Source organism: Astatotilapia calliptera, chromosome 7 (assembly GCF_900246225.1).
Source record: "Astatotilapia calliptera chromosome 7, fAstCal1.2, whole genome shotgun sequence".
Lineage (NCBI taxonomy): Eukaryota > Metazoa > Chordata > Actinopteri > Cichliformes > Cichlidae > Astatotilapia > Astatotilapia calliptera.
In genome coordinates, this window is record NC_039308.1 from 3249293 (window position 1) to 3269490 (window position 20198).

Here is a 20198-nt window from a genome sequence, read left to right on the forward strand (position 1 = left end):
TTTCTGATGGCTGATTTGCCATCGTTGCTTTTCCTTTTTCATTTTTCTTCCAAAAATATCGATTGACCACATAAGGTGAAAGCTGGGACAACTCCAGCCTCCCCGCTACCCTAGATTGGATAAGCGGTTAAGAAAACTGAAGAATGGATGCACAGATATTTATTATGGAAGGAAAAAGTGGAAATGCCAATATCATTGCACGCCACACACCACAAGAGCGAAGAAATAAATGTTTTAATAAAAACCTTCATGAAGCACATCTGCTGCTCTGTTTACTGTAACCACTTTCCTCACTTGAACCTGCTTTCATATGTTCCCTCTTGTTTATTTGTGTAATCTGTCAATCACACTGACCTCAAGGGCTGGAGGGCGCTCTGTCGGCCGTTATCTGAGGACCGGTTCAGGGAAGCGGCGTGCTCGGTCATGCCTGTGGTGTCAGTTTACAGAAGAGCAACACAAGACTGGAGAAAAACCTGTTTGATTCCTGCTGAGGTAGAACAAGTGCGCTGTGCTTGTTTTAATTGTCTGGAGAAGCAAAACTACCCTGACAGAGTACAGAGCAACTCCAAGCTGTGAGCCAGGTTTAGGACCAGCGCAGACATCTCTGTTCTGCAGCAATGATTAAACATTGCAAATGATTTGATTTTGATGACACAAATCATGAGAAGGAGGAAGTAAAGCTAACTGTAATCCCGGTATTTTAGAAACACTCTGATGGAGATTAATCATTTAGCCCGAATCAGTCTAAGCAGCTGCCAGGCATGACAGAATCCCACAGTGCTGACTGCAGAAAGGAAACGTAATGAGAGGACAGCGTGGTGAGTTTCACTCAAACAGTCTGCTGGGTCAAAGCTCGGCAGTTTTCAACACCCAAACTGCTGACAGCAGCAAATCAAGCAGAGCCAGGTTTTATGTGCCAACTGTGCTCCACTTTAGGGCTCACATAGGATTATTGAATAGTTCTTTGGCATTTGTAGGTCATTTTGGTTTATACTTGCCACAAGATATTACACGCAGGTACTGTACTGATAGTTTTACTCAGAAACATTCCACCTGTTGGAGTTGGAAAGTCATATTATTAAGTTCTGCCGTCTTGATTATTTTCATGACCCATCCACCCCAACCTCCTTTCCTCCCATGATAATGACTACAGCCACTTTAAAAAAATAAATAAATTCTAAAGTCATTTTGTATGATTCACAGTTCAAAATAATCCTTGCCCATATTGTACTGGGCCTTGGTCCAGCCAGTCAGTTTGTCCTCTATCTAAAATTAGCTGTTTTAGCTCCTCCTCTTTTTAAGGCCACTATCCAATCTGTGATACTTGGCCCTTTATTGCACAGGAAACATAGAATCTTTGAAAAGTACCTAAGATGTGTGTGCTGAATCATATCTCCTGAACCAGCGTGCTGATGAACTCTGCTCTTATCAGCTCTGATATGTCTTCCTCCCTCAGTCAGTTTTTCATCCTTCCTGTAGGCAGGGAGCAGCAAAAGGAAATGAAAGAATGGAAAGGGGTGGAGAGGCCCGAGCATAGATGGATGTGGGTCAGCAGGGTGTTTTGCTGAGGTGGCCCAGAAACTAATAGTCTGTGTGTTGAAATGGAGAAAGTGAGGGGAAGCAGTGTTTGCTTTCAATGTGCAGGTAGCAGTGGTCATTGTGTCAGGACAGTTTATTCGATGTCAGGATGACAGACGTATTAATATACAAAGATGTATACTAATATACATCAATGTGGAGTATAAAACACTTCAAAGCTATGAGCTGAGCCATCAGTGTGACCACATGCCACGTCAGAGACACGATCATTCATCTGAAGTGCTTGTACTAAATGCTTTTGGTGTCCACCCACCCTTGAGGAAATGATCTGTGAAAAGGTCAACCAGCCAGTTTCCAACCATGCTTTTTAGAGAGTGGGAAACACATTATTCAAGTGACCTCGTTGAGGGTGAGGAGATCTGCAGATTTTGTTGTTTCTTTGCAGTTTGCACCCATCCCAATGAGCTGTTCCGCATTTAATTTAAGTCCCGAGGCTTGCACCAACATCCTCCTACTTCAATACCTACAGAAATTAAATGACTAACTTTGCACATTTCAGTTGCAAAGACTTTAGTAAAGCCAGAGTAGAGGAAATCTGAAGTGTTGAAGCTTCTCAGTTGGCAGGAGCAGGATATTAACATAAAGAAAACACCGAACCCAAAGCTGATCTTCATTCTGAACAGACGTTTATTCCCAGTAAACTGGAGCTGAAAACAAAGAGCAGCTTCACTTTGTTGATATAGACTAAATCTCTGAGATCTCAGGAAGAAGGACGAGTCAAAGGAGTTGACAACGCAGCTTAGACCAAACTGTGCCTAAAATAAGTCTTATCTGTAAATATCAGAGATCATGCAGCCGGTTCTCCTGCATCAATCCATTGTTTTGAAGAAAAGATGAGGGCGGAGGAGCAGATGGAGCCTTGGAGCCGTTAGCAATCTATTAGTGACACAGAAGCCAAATGTGAGCTTAGTAACTCGACACCTGAGCTCGCGCAACTGTTAGTCCTCCACATGCCTCTTCTGGGAAAGAAGCTGGATAAACACAAGACTCTCAGCAATATACTTTATAATTCAAAAAAATTAAAAAATGCTTTCAGCTATTTATCTAGAAACTTGGACAAGAGTAAAAAGACACTTTATTTAGGCCCTTCAGTCTAAATTAGAAAAATCTACAGTTCTATCAAATCTGATGTCAAAACAATGGAATATAATATAAGTGCCACTGAGGAAATGGCCATACTTGTTGCCAAAAACAATGACTAATCAGGCAGATAGTTAAACGATGGTTAATCAGACACTACAGGTAGGAGCCTGGAGAGGTAGCGAGGGCAGAAGTCACAGGTGACCACCGTTCTGCTCGTGTTTCAACCTCTATGGTTTATCACTTGGTCCCTTTTGTTTTTTTTCAAATCATTGATTCATGTCACTCACTTTACATTAACTTTTCTTTAGGTTTTAATTTGTTTACTTTGCTTCATTTTGTTATTCGTTATCCTGTATAACCAGTGAGCTCATTTTTCTCTGAAAGCTGATTTGCAAATTGCTTCTTTTAATTGAAACCAACATATCTAGTGTTTTTTTTTTTTTTCATTGTTGGCCATCAAATAAACAAAGAAAACGTTGCACTTTTTTTTTCTTATGTTGCCGTTTCCGTGTGAGGGGAGGTGCTGTCTTTAAATCCCCCGACATTGGTGTAAATCAAAGCGTTGTTGCAAAGAGTGCTCGCGTTTGGCTCGCTGTCTTCTGATAAATAAAGATCAACTGTGTTTGTAATAAATACTGTGATCTCATGTTGACATGAAGCGTAGCACGATTGTGTTTATCTGACGCGCAAACAGACGGCGGTGTTTCTCATCCGAGGCCCGGCAGATGTTCTTCTGGCCTCAGAGACTCACTGTTCAGAAACCCAGGAGGCTCAAGAGACGACCGCGAGTCAGGAATCTGGGTCATGTGTGATACATGATGAAGATTGTGACATTTCCCAACCTCCTCTGTTGAAAGAAGTACGCCATGTGGAGCAATACCACATGGAAAAGTACTAATTATTCCCCCAAAAAGTCTCAAAGTTACTGCAGTAATTACTTCAGTTACTGCAGGAAAAATTCACGTCTTTTGATCTGACACATTAATAAGACTGAAAAATACAGGCAGTATTTTTGATTACTGAAGTACAAAACTGGTGTAAACATTTCAGACTGTATGTTAGGGAAAAAAGGTAGACTCGTTTTTTTTTGTTTCGGTCTTTGCTCCCCGCTCATGTGCACCAAACTGTGCTGTTTAGGGATGAATAACATAATAGGAAATATTACAAAAGTCCCAAAGATCATGACATGGTTGGCAATGGAACGTGTTCAAACCTGCCTGCACTCTTAGTGAAATGGAGTGCTCCTTTCTTTCCAGGCTGACGGCCCAGAGGAGCATCGAGGATGCCGAGGAGGTGGAGAGGGAGCGTCGTCGGAGAGCTCGAGAGTCTTTACGCCGGAGTAACAGCGGCTCAGCACCCGGAGAGTCATCACTGGACGGCGAGATGCCGCCAGAGGAGAACACGTGAGTACAGAAAATATTGCAGAGGCCCTTTACATCCCAAACGCTTCCTTTTAAAATATAAAGAATGTGATCTCTGGTTATGGTGTTTGTACGAAAAGCAGCCTTTTTCCGAGTAGGACATCTGGAACATGCTGGTGGGTTTTAGTTGCTGTTTTGGAATATTTATTTGTTTAAAGAAAGAATTTTTTCTTTCTTTAAACAGTTTGCAACACGTGACTTCTTGCTTATAAGCAGCTCTGGCTCATATATAAGGGACGTAGTGTCTGTGTTCACCCCCCCTTTTTTTTTCTATTTAGTGAAGTCTCGTTCTGAAGCTTCGAGCTGAATGTTGTCATCACTGAAACCAGATGCAATGACGCAATGAGATAGATTTGACTGTGATACTGAGACACACTCTTTCAATACTTGCAAAGGCCCGCACGAAATCACACCCTGCTTTATTTTTTCCTTTTTGACTCTAGTGGGTGACGTAAAGTTCAAAATTTACATCATGTTGTCGTTGGTAAGACTTAAAATTCATGATTTAAGACTGCACAGGAAAGGCTTAATAAGCTAAGGGGACATTGTTCCCCATAGAACTTTTGTGCGGTTTGTTTTGCCACTCAGCAGTCACCTCCTGCTGGCCCTCAGAGAAAATGGAGGTTTAAAGCACTTTCTCACTGTGTTATGTGAAGGACACACATGGGTCTTCATCACGGAGCTGCAAACTGAGCTTTTAACCTTTCAACAACATGACTGACTGAATATTATGCAGATGAGTTAGTGATCTTCTCCCCATATAGTGCTGGGCTTCAACAATTATTCAAGACCTGCTCAAGAAACGGTATAATTACATCTCCGACCTGCCCTGCACTAAGCTCTGTTAGGTTTTATTCAAAGTTATGGAACCACTGGCGTTCTAGCCATAGTCACTCGTAGATGAACCCTGGTATCAGGATTTAATTTTAACAAATAATAAAAAAAAAGGTCTGAAGCTTGAGAGTCCGTAGATTTCAGTGGATATCTAGATATCCAATTCCATTTCAAGGCCTGAATTTGCTTAATCTGGCTATGTTCTCACTCTAAATCATGGAAGTAGGAGGAATCTAAATATGGTGGAATTCCTTCTCCATGCAGTCATGAGAACCCAGGAAGCTACTAAGTGCAAACATTATTCATTCACTCATCTCATGTCCAATGACTTCCTGAACAAGCTGCTAACTGTGTCTGCATGTTTTGTTTTTCTTTAATTTCCTGATGATGCAGTTAAAAGATTTTGTCATCACGTTTCCCAGTCACGAACCTCAAAGTTCAGCCTGTTTCTGCAGCGGTTACGCTCCCCCCGGCCTGCCTGGCTGCTTTACAGGGGTTCACAGACGTCTGGTTACATAAAACAAATGTTTCCACTGGGAAATGCCACAAACAACCTCTTCCATCCTGTCGTATTGACATGAAGACCAACACGCAGCTGCCTTCTCATTACACAACCGCCAAAGAATGTTTACTACCAAGCCTCCATGTCGGAGCTCGTGGTCTCTCAGCTGACTTTTAATTTCAGGCTCTTAATTATAGCTTGCATCTTCAACACCTTTTCCTTCATCACGTCACAGGCTCAGCTGGATTCAGGCTGCGGTGAGTCAGTATGAGGTAGCTCCACTGCTGTGGTTTGTAATTGAAAGGTGTTCTGTGAGATGCAGGTGACGTAATGCTGGTTTCACCCCGAGATCAGTGAGCTCAGAAGCGCTGACAGATTTTGAGCTTGTGAATGTTGGTTGAAGCAAATGCTGCCTTTTATCATTTACTGGATCTACAGTGACTCCATTTCTGATTCCACTAGCCTCTCTCTGTGGCTCTAAGCATCAAGCCCATTGGTTTCCACTGAAGAAAAATGATCAGAAACAACTCAAATATATTCTTTTATTCAAAAAGATGTGAAAATTCTAAGTCTGCAGATACATTTTCAGACTGATGTACATTAGCTATATGTTTTAGTGCACTGATACAAGGCACCAACCTTCAGGGCAGAAAAATGAAGCCACTGTGGAAGCTGCAGTTCCTCTAACGTCCACTTTAGACTCCAAGAGTAAGTCAGTCCCCATAGACTCCCATGTTAAAGTGTCCAAAGTTACAGAAGGATTAGCCCTGTTTACTGCCTGCTCTGCACATGATTTCCCTCCTTAATATCAGTATGAGGAATTGCTTTCTTTTCTGATTCTTTTGGATAAGTAGGGGTGTAGCCACATAGCTAATAGCTAATGGCCAGAGCCATTAGCTATGGGGGGTTTTGGCTATAAATGGCATCAATCAATTGCTTTGGTCACACTGAGGAGGTCCAATCTTTTATATACAATCTGTTATTCATTAAATACAATTTAATTCATATTTATTAGTTAAACATCAGCTCTGTCGATCATCTAATAATATTTTGTCCACTCTGTTAACATCGATGAGAAGAAATATTCTGAGCACTTACAAATTCATTGCTGTCCAAAACTGATTAGGCGGGAGGAGTGACGACTCGCTTTTAGAGCCGGCCTCGAGTAGCCGTTAACTGCACTTACCTTCATTCAGAGGGAACGGTACCATTTTTCATAAAATGCAGTAAATCAGGAGAGGTCATCGAGCGTGACCGAGTGCTGCCTATCAGGACTCGATGACTTCATGTTGGACGTCTTTATTCTGAAGTAGAAACTTTGCTGTTTGTTTGGACAGATTAGTTTCTGAGAGCTCAGGCGGAGGCTCCCACTCTACAGTTGGGGCCCCACGGACCAGAATGTCTTAATCATCTGGGGAATGCTGAGTGAATTCCTCTCTGCCAGCTCCCAAAGACACGAAGCACACTTATTAGTTTAATCAGCAGGATCGAGTGGGAGATCTTCTGACTGTTGAATAAGTGTTCAGGGCTAAGTCCATTTAGACAAAACATAACTGGCGCTCCATAATAATTAACGCCTAAATTGAAGTTCAAATATTTCATAGTAGAATATGAGATCGTATATAGCATGTTACATGCTGATTTCCTCCTGTGGCTGTTCGATGTGTGCAGAGGGAAGCAGGCAGCGAGGACCTCGCACCTTTGTGTGAGCAGCTGCAGATGTGACAAATATTCTAGACTGGAAATGTGGAATAGCTTCAGCATTAAAGTGCACACACTTGTGTTTTAAAATCTGACTTTTATGGAATGAGATGATCTCAACCCCGTGTTTCATAATGTGTTCAAATGTCCTGTTTACGTTGGTGTCCCTGAGAAGATAAGGATTCGTGCATTATTCAGGAATTTTTTTCAATGACGCATCCTACAATATAATTCGGTCTGAATTATATTGTAGGATGGTATTGCAGTAACCTGTCCTTTTAATTAAAAACGAGCTAAAAAATAACGCATGTGTCAATGTGTTTGCAGTAAGCTAGTGTTCTTTGGTCTAAGGTTAATGTTAATGTCATACCAGGGAAAACAGTGATTGAAGACGGCTGCACGGCTGACGTTATTGCAACAACTTGCAGTGAACTTGCACGTTGTTTTTGAAGTGGTTGCCTAAAAAACTGTGACCACGTCTGTGACCACTCGTAATCAGCTTCTGTCTGCATAGCGACAGAAAATGGCAAAAAGGCAAAATCGGCCTGCTATCAGTTTGCGATTGAACAGGGTCAAGTTGGCATCTGCATGCAATTTGTTTGTGGCTCTACGGCCATTCAGCTTATTATATTTTTAGGTCTTGTAGGAAATGTTGTCTTTTTTGCTTGTGGTGATCTGTCCTCTCATGATATGGTGGTCTGCCAACTGCTTCCCAAAATATTTTACTGAAGGACACTTAATGTGATGGATTACCTCTGACGAGTGACTGTTATCTTTGTATCCTGCAATTTTTTGGGCTAGGATGATTTCCATGCATTCGGTGCAGTGGGTTTTTTCCCAGTCAAGAGGATTCCCAGACTAATGCCATCCTGTAGCAAGTCGAAACTTGTGTTCAACAAAGCACTACAGACCTTGTTGCTAAAATCACTTAATGCCTTTTGATTGACTGAAACTGAGCTCTGCTCCTTACGTCAGGAACAGGACTTTCAAGATTAATGCTGCATTTGTACACCTGTTGTTTTTCAAAATGAACGTATTGGAACGTGAAAGCAGACGTTTTCCACCATGCATTCACTGTTCAAACTGGGTGAAGTCATGGCTTCTTCCAGGGTTTACTTTTGTATCCATTTAAGATGGAGGTGAAATTGCATGCATTGTCTTGAGTGGACTGCGTCACATTTTGGCTGAAACGTGGCTGCACGTGATTTATTTCCAGACTAGAAATCTACAGGGACTATTTTCCCCACCATGGCGACATCCTTCACCTGATTTTTCTTCTTCTTTTTTAAGGGGAGTTGTCTCCAGATTTAATTTAAAGATATTCTTGTTGTGTCGTTATTTTCTTTCAATTTTAATAGAGAGGTGTACAAAGCAGGGGTTGAGCTATTGAAGTATCAAATTTGTATTCCCTGTTTTGAGGTTTGACATAAATTGTGGAATCGAGCAACCTGAGGAACTTCAGCCAAGTTCCCGGCTGGGAACTAATCAGCTAGTTTGTTGACTTAGCTGCTGAGTAATGGAAAAACAGAGACTTTAACAGAGACCACAGAGTAGCAAATCTGGTAGATTTAACTGACTTAATGGGCACTTTATCCATAATAACAACACGGTTTAAGCAAAGCATTGCTCAATTTGTCTCACGCTGTGTTGTATTTTATTATAATACACATCACACTGAAAGCCTGAGTACTGCCTGAGGATGCAAATGGGATATGTCCGAGGGTTGGAATTTTGCTAAACACGTTTGGGATCTCATGATCTTGCCTGTCTTGACTCTTTTTCCATCTCTTCTCTCCATAGGTATGGCAGCAGCCTGAAGCCAAATAGTTCTCATTCTCTGGAGGAGGACGAAGGCTTCAGTGACTGGACCCAACGCAGAGAGAGGCGAAGGCAGCAGCGCCTGCAGGAGCTCAGCCAGGGAGGATATGAAGACGAGTACGAAGAGGAAGACACGATAAAAAAAGCTGTGCCCATAAAGAGCACGAAGGCCTCCATCACTTCTCTCCAACTCCAGAGGCAGGAGCAGGAAGACAGAGACAGGGTGGAGATGGAGAGGAGGAAGGAGCATGAAGAAGAAATGATTCGAGCTGAGAGAGCAAGGAGGGAGAAAGAGAGGGAGGAGGAACTAAGAAAGAAGGATGAACTGATCTCGAGGAGGAGCGAGGAGAGTCAAAGGCCACATCCAGAGGTAGGACTTCCGTACTGGAAAACTGAGTTTTCTGTGGAAGTGTCATAAATAAAAATATTCAACATTAGTCTAGATAAGGATTTTACTTATTCAAATATCAAGTTATTGATAGATGGTAAAGACGGTTCATATAAGGTCTAAAATCATATTAGAACAGTCTGAGTCTCAACTGATTCAAGAAAAGAGTTGATGTGTTCAAAAAGATTTGAAGACCTACTTTGAAAGAAGAGCAAACTTCAGCGTATATATTATTACATGCATTTAAAAATCTATTTCGTTCGATCTTTCATTAACAGGTGGAGAAAAGAAAAGAAGTCAAAATCTCCTACACATCCAAGGTTTTTCTTCACCAAGAGCCAAAACACAGCAACTCAAACGGCAACGCAGCCAATGAGGAAGTGACATCATTTATCACCAAAACAAAGAGATCCACCATGTGTGTAACAAGTTTTGTTTGCTATCTTATTATGTGCCTTTCCACTCACCTGAATATGTAGCTTTTGTTACACTGACTTTAAAAGCCAAAGCAGAAGTAAATCATTTCTTGAGACAACACAAAAAAACCTACAAATATCAAGTTTACATTTTCCAGAATCCCAAAAGTACTTTAAAGACTTTGGACAAAAATATTTAGATCTTATTTCAGCTCCACAGCCAGGGCGTAAATCAAAGCATTTTATATCCTATACAGTAGTGCTGTGTGTAGCAGAGCTGCTGAACCAGAGGAGTCGGAGGCCATCCTGGAGACAGAGCAACGTCTGGAGAAGATCCGGCGGAGCCTCCAAGAGAAGGAGAGCCAGGAGATGGAGCAACTGAGACAACGACAGGCTGAGGCTGAGCAAGAGCTGGAGGAGCTGAAGAGAAGGAGGGAGGATAGACGGCAGGTCCGACAGGAAGAGGAACGTCGGAGGGAGGAGGAGGAGCTGCAGCGGCTGGCCAAAGAAGAGGTGACCATGTCTCAATAAAAGCTCAGTATCTGAAATGCTATATGCACAGAGATATATACACAACTGCAGGAGGGGGGTTAGGAATTTGGTAAATGACGCTCAGATTCAAGTAAAACATTTTTATTTGGGGTTTAAATGTAGTGCAAGCTTCATATTTTTTCTTCATATTTTAAGAGCTAGTAATAAAAGATCTACTAGCCTGTGAACCTCAGATTTATTTTTTTAAGAAAGTTACAAAGATCATCTTTGTGGTCTTATCCATATGTTTATCATATCAGTGAGGATGTATAATGTGAAAGAAGAAGAAGAATGCAGCATGCCAAATGTCTAAAATTCATAACTAAATTCTTAATATATCAGGGATATACAGTAGGGACATCTTTAGCTTATTATGGAGGTATCACGGCCTTGCCTAAAAGTAACTAATTCAGCTTCAAGAGTAAAACAATGGCTACTTAGTCTCTAGTATTAGCAGCTGTTAGATCTATATGGCTTTGGGGCTGAAGAGTGTTTTTAATCCGACTCCCAGGAGGAGAGAAGACGCATGAAGGAAGAAATCGAGAGGAGGAGGATGGAGGCAGCAGAGAGGATGAAGAACCTGAGTACGTCCAGTGTCGATGAAGACGAGATGTTCAGTCCCTTCAGCCCAAAAGTTTCCACACAGAAGGTAAAGAGCGTGTACCGGCTTCTAACGCTGGTTATAAAATCTATCTGTTGGTAACTGCTTCTTCTTTTGTTTGACTGTTTCACTTTTCTAACTTAGAGACTGGTCAGCAACCATCTGACCAGTGAATGGGTCAAATGCAGAGAAAAACAAGTAATTTCCCCATGGGGATCAATAAAGTATCCATTATCATTATTATTATTATTATCTGGCTACAGCCGGTCGCTATGGAACAATGTGTATTCCCCAGCTGGTTGGTGATTGCTAGTTTGAAAATGGTCACAAAGAGACACACGGTTCTGCACTGAAGGCCTCCTTAGATTTGCTTTGGTTTTTAACATATTGCCTGCAGTTTGCATAGAAGATAAAGACTTACATGTCTGCTCAGAGAGTATTTTTAAGTCTGAAGAGTGCGACAAAAAAGGTGTTACTCTTTTACTTTCAATGCAAACATTCTCTATCTCTTTTTGGCATCACGCTAAATGCCAAGTGTTTGCAGACAAGTCAGCATCTTTCATGCAAACTACAGGTAACAGTAGAAATCTGCTAGCAAACCACAAGGAGGGCCTTGGTGCAGCACCCTCAGTGACAGCAAGAACATGCAGCAACCACCGGTGGGTTGGGATATGCGTATTTTTCCCCTAGTCATCAGGTGTGCCAGAGGGTTACCACCTGGTCTCTAGGCTGATGTGACGGAGGCCTAAACAACATTTCTGATTGAGTAACTTGGTCATAAAACCCTAATGTATCGAAAGCTGGTTGTATTTACTTGTTAATAAATCATATTTGCAAACAAGTCAAGTTCAAACAAAAGTTTTGAGGTGGGTGGACTTCTGTCCTCACAGGCAGAGCTATGTTCCTGAGATGATCATGAATAGCAGTCAGATCCAATATTCAAACAGGCGCTGCAGCACTGAGCATTTAGATCAGTCTGAACCTGAGCTTGTGGTTCACAGTGAATTCACATTCACATTATATATGTGGATATAAAATGGATATATGAGAGAAAAAGCATCAAAGGTTCACTTAAGAACCCACTGGCACAGCCATGAATGCTGTCAGAATTTAATCTTACCTGTTCAGGTCAGCAAGAGCTATCATGTGAGCAGATAAAGAGGAATTTGAAAAAGAAAAGTTTAATTGTCTCGGGTGATCCGTCCTTCCGTCTAGCCCATTACTGTAATGTTGATTTAACAAAATGCAGCCTACTGTTTGACCTGTTGGGTTAAAAAAACAAGTAACTCAGTGACTAATCGCTGTGTGTTATCTTCCCAGCAGATGGGTTCAGTCTCAGCTTGTAAGTTGCATGTGTGTGTACCTCTGTGTGTGTGTGATTGCAAAGCCACTTCAGCCTGACTGCACCAGGAAAAGCATGCGGTGTTGTCCTCGATCTCACTGCCACTCGAAATGTTTCACTGTCTGAGCTTGATGATCTGTGTGAACTGTAAATGCCTATGTGTGTTTTTTCAGCACGTTGCGGTCGTTTATGGAGCCCTCTCAGTCCAGGAAGACATTTCTTTTCTTATTTAAAAAAAAATCTGGTTCATAAAGATTAAGAAACCAAACCATGTTTGAGACTTTGGGGTTCTGTATTTGAATTTTTGATGAGTGGCTCGTCCACGTGCATGACTGTGTGCATGTTGGCATGTCTTTTGCTTCTTCTATTCCTGAATTTATGTGAACATGAACAGATTCAAACGAACCAAATGTCCAAGGACACAGAAAAAAAATGAATCCAAATAGCAAAAGAGACATTTACAACAATGGGTAAAAACTTATGAGATTAAGTGAAATCCTCAGGTTTATTTTCTCAGTTGTGTTAATGGCACCACGTAAGTACAACACTAAGATTAACATCCTGTGTGTTATTTTAAGTTGTTAAATCTGACATTGTGACTTTTCCCCACAGAACTCAAATCTAGCCATGCTTCACATTAGGCAGGCTTCACCTCTACATTAAATATTGTCATTTATGTCCAGTGTTTGATGCATTTTGCTGCATGTTGGAAGCACATTTTATGGCTCTTTACCAGAAGAAATTATGCAGTGTCATTTTTTAATTTAATTTCAAACAACAGGCTTTCACACACACAACACTATAACTATATATAAAACAGTAACAAAAGGTGTGTGTGTGTGTGTGTACTTTGATGTTTGACCTCTGAGGTCAGAGATACACTGCTCCTGTCCTAAAAATCGGACCCCTGAGTGCAGATTAAAAAAACAGCAAAATTGTCCAGGTCAGCTGGATGAGCTCTGTCGACAGATGGTACCAGTGCTGGTGTCCATCTAGGGCCAGTTTCATTTACTTAGACTGGGGAAACAAGCATTACCAGTAAGAATGCTGAATAATGCAGGCCCTTTGAGCCTGTACACTAAAGGAAAATCGTCACCTCCCACAGCAGATCTTTTACTCTGTGTGGGCATTTTGATGGAAAAGTTTGGGGATAAATAAAAAGAACATGGACTGAAAATCAATACAGAGTAATGCAGAAAGATGATTTTGCCCTTGAATTCAAGTTTTCTTCAGAGTATAATACATTTTCTCAGTTGTTGCTCTTCATCTTTAACCCAGTGACTCTGTCAATTTTATTGTAGGTGTATGTCCTTAAGGTAATGTAACACTCTATAAATTTATGTTCTAAAAAGCCACATTTTTCCATCATCCTCTGACTCTCTGACGACTCGTGCGGTTTGATGAAGGCCAGCCACCTCAGCGCTGTTTGTCTGGGACTGGGAGGTCCAAGGCCAAACCCAGAGCTGAGCTTTAATTAACACATTCATGAACTGCAGCAGTGACACAGAGAGAAACGTGTTCATCCGAAAGGAAAAACAAAAGGCGTCATACTTCTTCTTCTGTTTCAGATCACAGAGAGAACAGAGTCCCTGAACCGCTCACTGAAGAAAAGGTGAGGATCTTTATCAGTATCCTGATCAGATTTACATATGCATTATTTCACCAAATAGAAATATTAAAACTATTAAAATCTCTTAAATAATTCAACCTAATAAATGGTGTTTGGGCTCATTATCCTGACAGCATGCAGGCAGCCTTTTTTTAAATTTTTTTATTTATTTTTTATTAATTTATTTTTTTCCGCCTCCTATAAAACTGTATATAAAGGATGGAAGTAGTGAGTGTGATATAACACTCTGGACTCTGCAATGTCAGTTCTTTGGCTCCTTTTTGTTTGTTTTTTGTGGGTAGAAACAAAAAATGCCACAGTTACACCAATCTACACATTTTAGCCTGTTCACCCAAGGGATTGCACTTTAGGGAAGTTTACATCTGCAATGGTTGCATCTTTATATAATCCTTTGTACCTTAGTTGTTTTTGGCATTCCCAACACACTCTGATTTTCATGCTATCACAGTGCTGCATAGTCAGCAATGTCCTGCTAGAAGCCTGAGACACAGTCTGACAGGTAGACAAAGAGCGCAGCTTGATTTCAAAGTTTCTACTGAGTCAATCAGGTCAACTGAGTGTTATCTGAATGCTACCTTAATGGAAGGATACAAGTCAAAGAACTGTGGCCTTTATGTACAAATGAGCTAATCTTGAGTGTAGCTTCAGTTTGAATGTTGTTCAGAATCTTCCAGATCAAAGAAAAATGCAGAATTTTTTATCCAAGCATCTGAATAGTGGAGGAGCATGTGATATTCAACTTTATCCACAGAGAGTCAAATTCAGATGTTATCAGATAAAATACGTGTCTACATATTTTAATGGAGTTATTTTTTCTGACTAGCTATGCTAAAGCTAAGCAAGTATTTCCACTGATAAACTTGAAGAAGTAGCTAATCCTTTTGACGTAAGTGACCCGCTTCTTTTTTCAGTTTTCTGGCTGCTGGTTAACTCTCCACCGTCTGAACGTAAACCCTGATGAAAAGGGTTGGAGGTGACCTCTCCACCTCTCTCAGTGCATCGCCTTTCCTAAGCTGTGATTTATGGCTCCTCTTAACTCTGTCCAGATGCAGGCGGCTGTGTTTTCTCTCGTGGTTAGTGAGGTATGGTGGCTCCAGGCAGTCTGCAGCAGGATATTATCAGCTCTGAGCAGGAGGAACGTTTCTATGAGGATGCTTTAATTTACAGACAACTGTGTGTTCAGAAGAGGTGTGATGGCATCAGGCAGCTCAACCTTTGACTCCCACAGTGTTAATGCCTGCAGAGTACTCGTGAACTGTAAATTGCTGAAGTTAAAATACATAGTTAATTACATGAAGCAAGAAACTTACAGGCTGGGCAGAGGTGGTACAGAAAATGAGAGGTGTAAGTGTGAGTGTGTGGGTGCTCATTTGAATTTAGTCTGCGATTAAAGCAATTGGAGGAGTTGAAAGGTCTTCCACACCCTCTCATTCATACAAAGAAGTAAAATGATGGATTTTGACCAGTTTACAGAGCAGCTGGACTTAAACGGTTGTGGCAGCAAAGAATGGGAGTCCCGATGAAATAAGAGCACATCATCTGCATAAAGGAGAATATTATGTTTGGTATTAGAAGTTTACTATCTTTATGATTGCACATAGCAGTTTTATGAATAGTGCATAGAGAAATGGAGAGAGAGGACATCCTTGCCTGGCACCAATTATGAAGAGTGAAGTTTTGTGAATTTAACCCATTTTACGTGAGAATACGCGCTTCTTTTGTGGTTCGGACTCCTTCTGACATTTCTTTGGAGGTGGAGGAACACCAAAGTAATTGCTTAAAGGAGCTTCTTCAACATCTTTAAGAGTTCTAAACAAATGTCTGTCCTCCTCCAGAAAATCTTATGGACACAAACGCGCATTGCAACTTCTTATCTGGTGCGCGTCTTTTATTTTGACAGCGAATGCGCATATGCGGACCACTTATGTGCAGCCCTGCTCATATCCAACCGTGCTGATAAGTGTCTGCCTTTAATGAAACATGTCTGGTCTGGATGGATGAATGCCAGAGGGGCTTTTTCTAAGCAGGAGCTTTGCTCATGTGTGATGACTGCAGTATTGTCAGGAGGGAGGATTCCTGGAGGTAGCCATACATTTTTTTGATCATCCTCATAAATTAAGTCTGGTACATCTTGTGTCATGGCCAGAGGTGCATAAGTTCATAAAAACCTCTGTAAAGGATTTGTACTTATTTATTACTACGTTTGTGTAGTGGTTTTAGTGCTACGGACATGTGGTTTACTACATAGCTGAAAGTTTGAATTTAACATCTAGACTTATTGACAGGTAGAAACTTTCCCTCCTTAAAATTTATTGCAGAAGTTAAAACTAAGTGACGGCTTCCAGCTATGACAACCTCAGCAGCAGCCTCTGATGTTTGCTCAGCTGCATGACATCATCAGGTCAAACCTCCTTTTAAAAGCGGGTGTTGCCCCATGATGGCGCCTCAGACATGTCAAAGTCAAAGATTCAGATGATAAATGAGTTTTTCCCTCCTGCCATGAAAGAATAATGTCAGAGCTCTTATCTGAAGCCGGGGAAAGCCAAAAAATAGGGAGGAGGATCTGCTGGATCTGCAAAGACCACAAGACAGACTTTAATTTATTCAACCGCAAATCCAGCTTTGACTCAGTTTCTGGAGCCAACGTGAGTTGGTCTGACCCAACGTTTTTGATCTTGATTATAGTGTGAACATGGAAAACTGGGAAGTTGTAAAAATGTAGACACAGACAGACACAAACTTTATTTTGCAAATGCCTCGGAGGTTCTAAAATCATCAGGTGAACCATGAGGCCAAACCTGAGAGCCACACGTTTTGAACTGACAATATAAAGCAATCAAATTTTAAGGTTTAAATATAAAGGTCATATTTCAGCTTAATGAAATCCTGCTGCCATACATTCTCAGACTGGACTAGAGCTGTCACAATAATAGATTTTCACAGACCATAACTTTGGTTTAAGTGTGCGTTGTCTTTTTTGGCCAATTTATTCAAATCAACGTACAAGTGTGTGCGCTGAGAGAGTAGCCTACAGGAAGAGTTGTCACGTTTTTTTATTTTATTTATTTATTTATTTATTTTTTAAAAAAAATCATATTAACTGCATTATTGACACCCCCAATATCCCATTTTTCAATATATTGATTATATTGATGCCCGGGAGCGCTTTGATCTAAACATACATAAAAAATTAGCACCACCAAGTGTTAGGACGTGGTCCGAGTCCGGAAACAATGGCATGGCGACTCCGGAATGGGAAGAAGTTTCTGCCCTTCCTAATCAAATAAAAGAGTTCAAGTTTTTCAGGGACTTGTTCACAATTGAGGAAACTCCTCCTAGGTAAGATCTGTTCAAATGAGAGATCTGGAGACCTCCAGTTAAACCTGCAGATTATATCTCTCCTATTGCTTGGGAAAATCTTGGTGTGGCCCAGACGAGCTGGAAGAGTTGGCCATGGAGACTGTGCCCCCCTGTGACCCGGATAATCAGCAGCAGACGATACATGAATGACAGGATCATAAAAATAAAGTTTAGAGTTGAAACATTTTAATTAGTTTACGGTAGTAATGCTCTCTAACATAGAAAATGTTTATTTTAAATTTAAGGGAGCAATCTATTAAAATTAATGTGACGCAGACTCCGTGTCTCTGGTTTTAATTTCCTGCTGCTTTGTGTGACTCAGTAACAGCTTCAAGAAGACGCAGCCTCTCCTCCTGACATCCAAGATCGACGACAAGCTGGAGCAGTACGCCCACGCTGTGGAGGTCAACACACACACACACACACACACACACACACACACACACACACACACACACACACACACACACACACACACACACACACACACACACACACACACACACACACACGTCCGTGACTCTACTTGTAACCTCAAATAATTTCTCAGCTCTCCAGGTCCATCCCTCACTGTCACCAGCCGCTCCTCAAACAGCTTAATGATACCAGTATTCACTGGCAGGTCACTTAGCATTAATATTTTATTGATTTTCAAGGTTTACCGTCTTTTTTCACTTGCTTGTTAAGACCCCACAGACTCTCCTCGTGTTCACATGAAACCTCCACTCATGTTTCTGGGAGACATGACGTAACCATATTCAGTCATGACTTGTACAAAGACGCATGCAGACAGAGGGAGCATTGATGAAGCTAATGAATGTTTTCATCAGCCCCCGAACCACAACCCCCCCTCCTGCCCACAGATATCTATCACAGCCTGTTGGTCTCATTCATATCTGCCTCGCTGCAGTGTTCATTACAGGCACGGCCTCACAACAGACTGACAATTATCCTTTCTGTTGGTTAAGCGTGAGGATGGCACAAAAATAAAAAGTCATTGAGATAATTTCGGTACAATATGCGGAAAGCATTGACTCGTCAGGATAATGTTTGTGCACTAGTTGCTTCCTTCCTCTGATTTGAATTTTCTGCAAACCCTCGGGTGTTTTCCGCAGCGAGAAGCGCATGATGGTTGCTCTGCTGCAGGTTTGAAACTTTGCACTCACATTGTTTGGACTCAGCTGGGGGCAGCAGCAGCTGCTCTGACCCTTTTTGTGCAGCGGCCACAAACCTCGGCAGCACCTGGGCGATTACATCACCCGCACATATTTTCAATTGTGCGTGTAAAACGGATGCATGACAGGAAAACGTGGTGATCCCAGCTTTTTATTTTTATCTTTCCATTCCTCGTTTTCCTTTTCACCTCAGGTGGTTCCCATGCTGATTTATAGACTGCAGCACAAGAACAGGTTTAACAAAAGAACATAAATTAAAGGTTTGCAGGAGAGAGAATATTCTCACCATAAATCTTTTAGATTGAGATTACACCTGTGATTCACATAAATCTGCCTAAACTATGTCATTTATATAAACCACAATTTGAATGCGGTTAGATGTATATTGCAAAGAAACATAGCATTCCAGCTTATTCTAGCAAACGTTTTTAACAAATACACCCTCTCTGAAATAAATTCTAAGGTTTTAAATATCAGGACATGATAATAAGATAAGATGTCAATAAGATGATGTTCATCTTTCAGCCTTGGATGCTGCCACTTGTTGCTAACTGTGAGGTTTGTCTTTGTGCAGAACTCTCAGGAGGCTCGGGCAGTGAAGGCATCACTGAATGACCTGCCCCAATCACCTGAGGTTGTCGCTTCCAAGAAGAACCTGTTTGAGGCTGGAGAGGCCTGGAGCCAGAGTCCCAGCAAGGGAGCCACCTGCAAGGTGAGAGGAAACAATCTAACGGGGTACCTTTAGATTTCTGCTTTGTTTTACATTCATGTAAATGCATGTAAAGCTATGATCTGTGGTATGTAGTTAAAGCAGAGCCAGTTTGACCTAAAAGGAACTTCTCTTGGTCATTTTAATAGGTAATCACAAGCTTTTTAGGGGGTTTAAGGATGACCATAAAGTTGCTAGCATCACATTAAAACACTGCACTTTAGAACCAAATCCCTTTTGCTTCACCCGATCATGCTGTTTTTCTGCATGTGCTTGTGGAGGATTATTGAAATTTTTACCCATTTAAAGCCTCTTTGATCGTCATGTTTGTCTGACCTAACGGCTAAAACCTCACGTGTTTATTTAAAGTCTGGCAAACAGATCCATCCTCACCTGTTTCATATGTTCTGTTTTACGGGAATTCTTTGATGTGAACGGTCAAACAGGCGCTTGTTAGTGAAACAGAGAGCGGTTATTATGGGCTAAAAATAATTTGTCCAAGCTTTGATTTTTCTCAGCAGGTCATGAAGAGAAAAGCGAAGAACCAAATTAAGGGAAATATATTTATTTATCAAACACATATTATGGATATTACAAAGGAGTTTTCATCGAATTTATTCTGCAGGTCCAGCACTGACTGCAATTTAATTACACCAATTAAACATTTTATATCTTAAAAAGAAGCAAAATTACTGCTAAAGTGAATTGAATTGTCATTTTTAATTTTTTATACTATATTTTTAATATGTATAATAATCACATTTAATTTTATCCACCCAAGGAAATTAAAAAAAAATATTTTTTACTTTAATTTTATATTTAAAAAGTCTAATACATTAACAATTTCATAAATGAAAGAAAATTAATGTATTTTTAAAGATACATTACATAAAAAATGTAATCTATTAAAAATAATACTTTAAAAAATGTAAACAGGCCATAATTTAAAACTTTTGTATTTTACTTAATTTTTCATCTATCTTTTCTTCATATTTTCTTATCATCATCATTATTATTTAAATATATTGCTGTATTGAAGGTTTATTATGCCTCTCCCTTTGAGGCATGTTTTGCCTCCACAGAGCAGG

General features: G+C 40.7%; 1 protein-coding gene across 3 annotated transcripts in view; it reads left to right on the plus strand.

Moving 5' to 3' along the window:
- The window catches only part of lsp1a (lymphocyte specific protein 1 a), a 46942-nt gene that overhangs the window by 17199 nt on the left and 9545 nt on the right, over positions 1-20198 (plus strand). For all 3 annotated transcript variants that reach the window (XM_026172523.1, XM_026172522.1, XM_026172521.1), the window contains 8 exons: positions 3939-4085; positions 8941-9328; positions 9625-9764; positions 10020-10275; positions 10805-10942; positions 13805-13848; positions 17549-17630; positions 18976-19113. In XM_026172523.1, the coding sequence (XP_026028308.1) occupies positions 3939-4085; positions 8941-9328; positions 9625-9764; positions 10020-10275; positions 10805-10942; positions 13805-13848; positions 17549-17630; positions 18976-19113 (1333 nt within the window). The remainder of the gene's footprint in view (positions 1-3938; positions 4086-8940; positions 9329-9624; positions 9765-10019; positions 10276-10804; positions 10943-13804; positions 13849-17548; positions 17631-18975; positions 19114-20198) is intronic.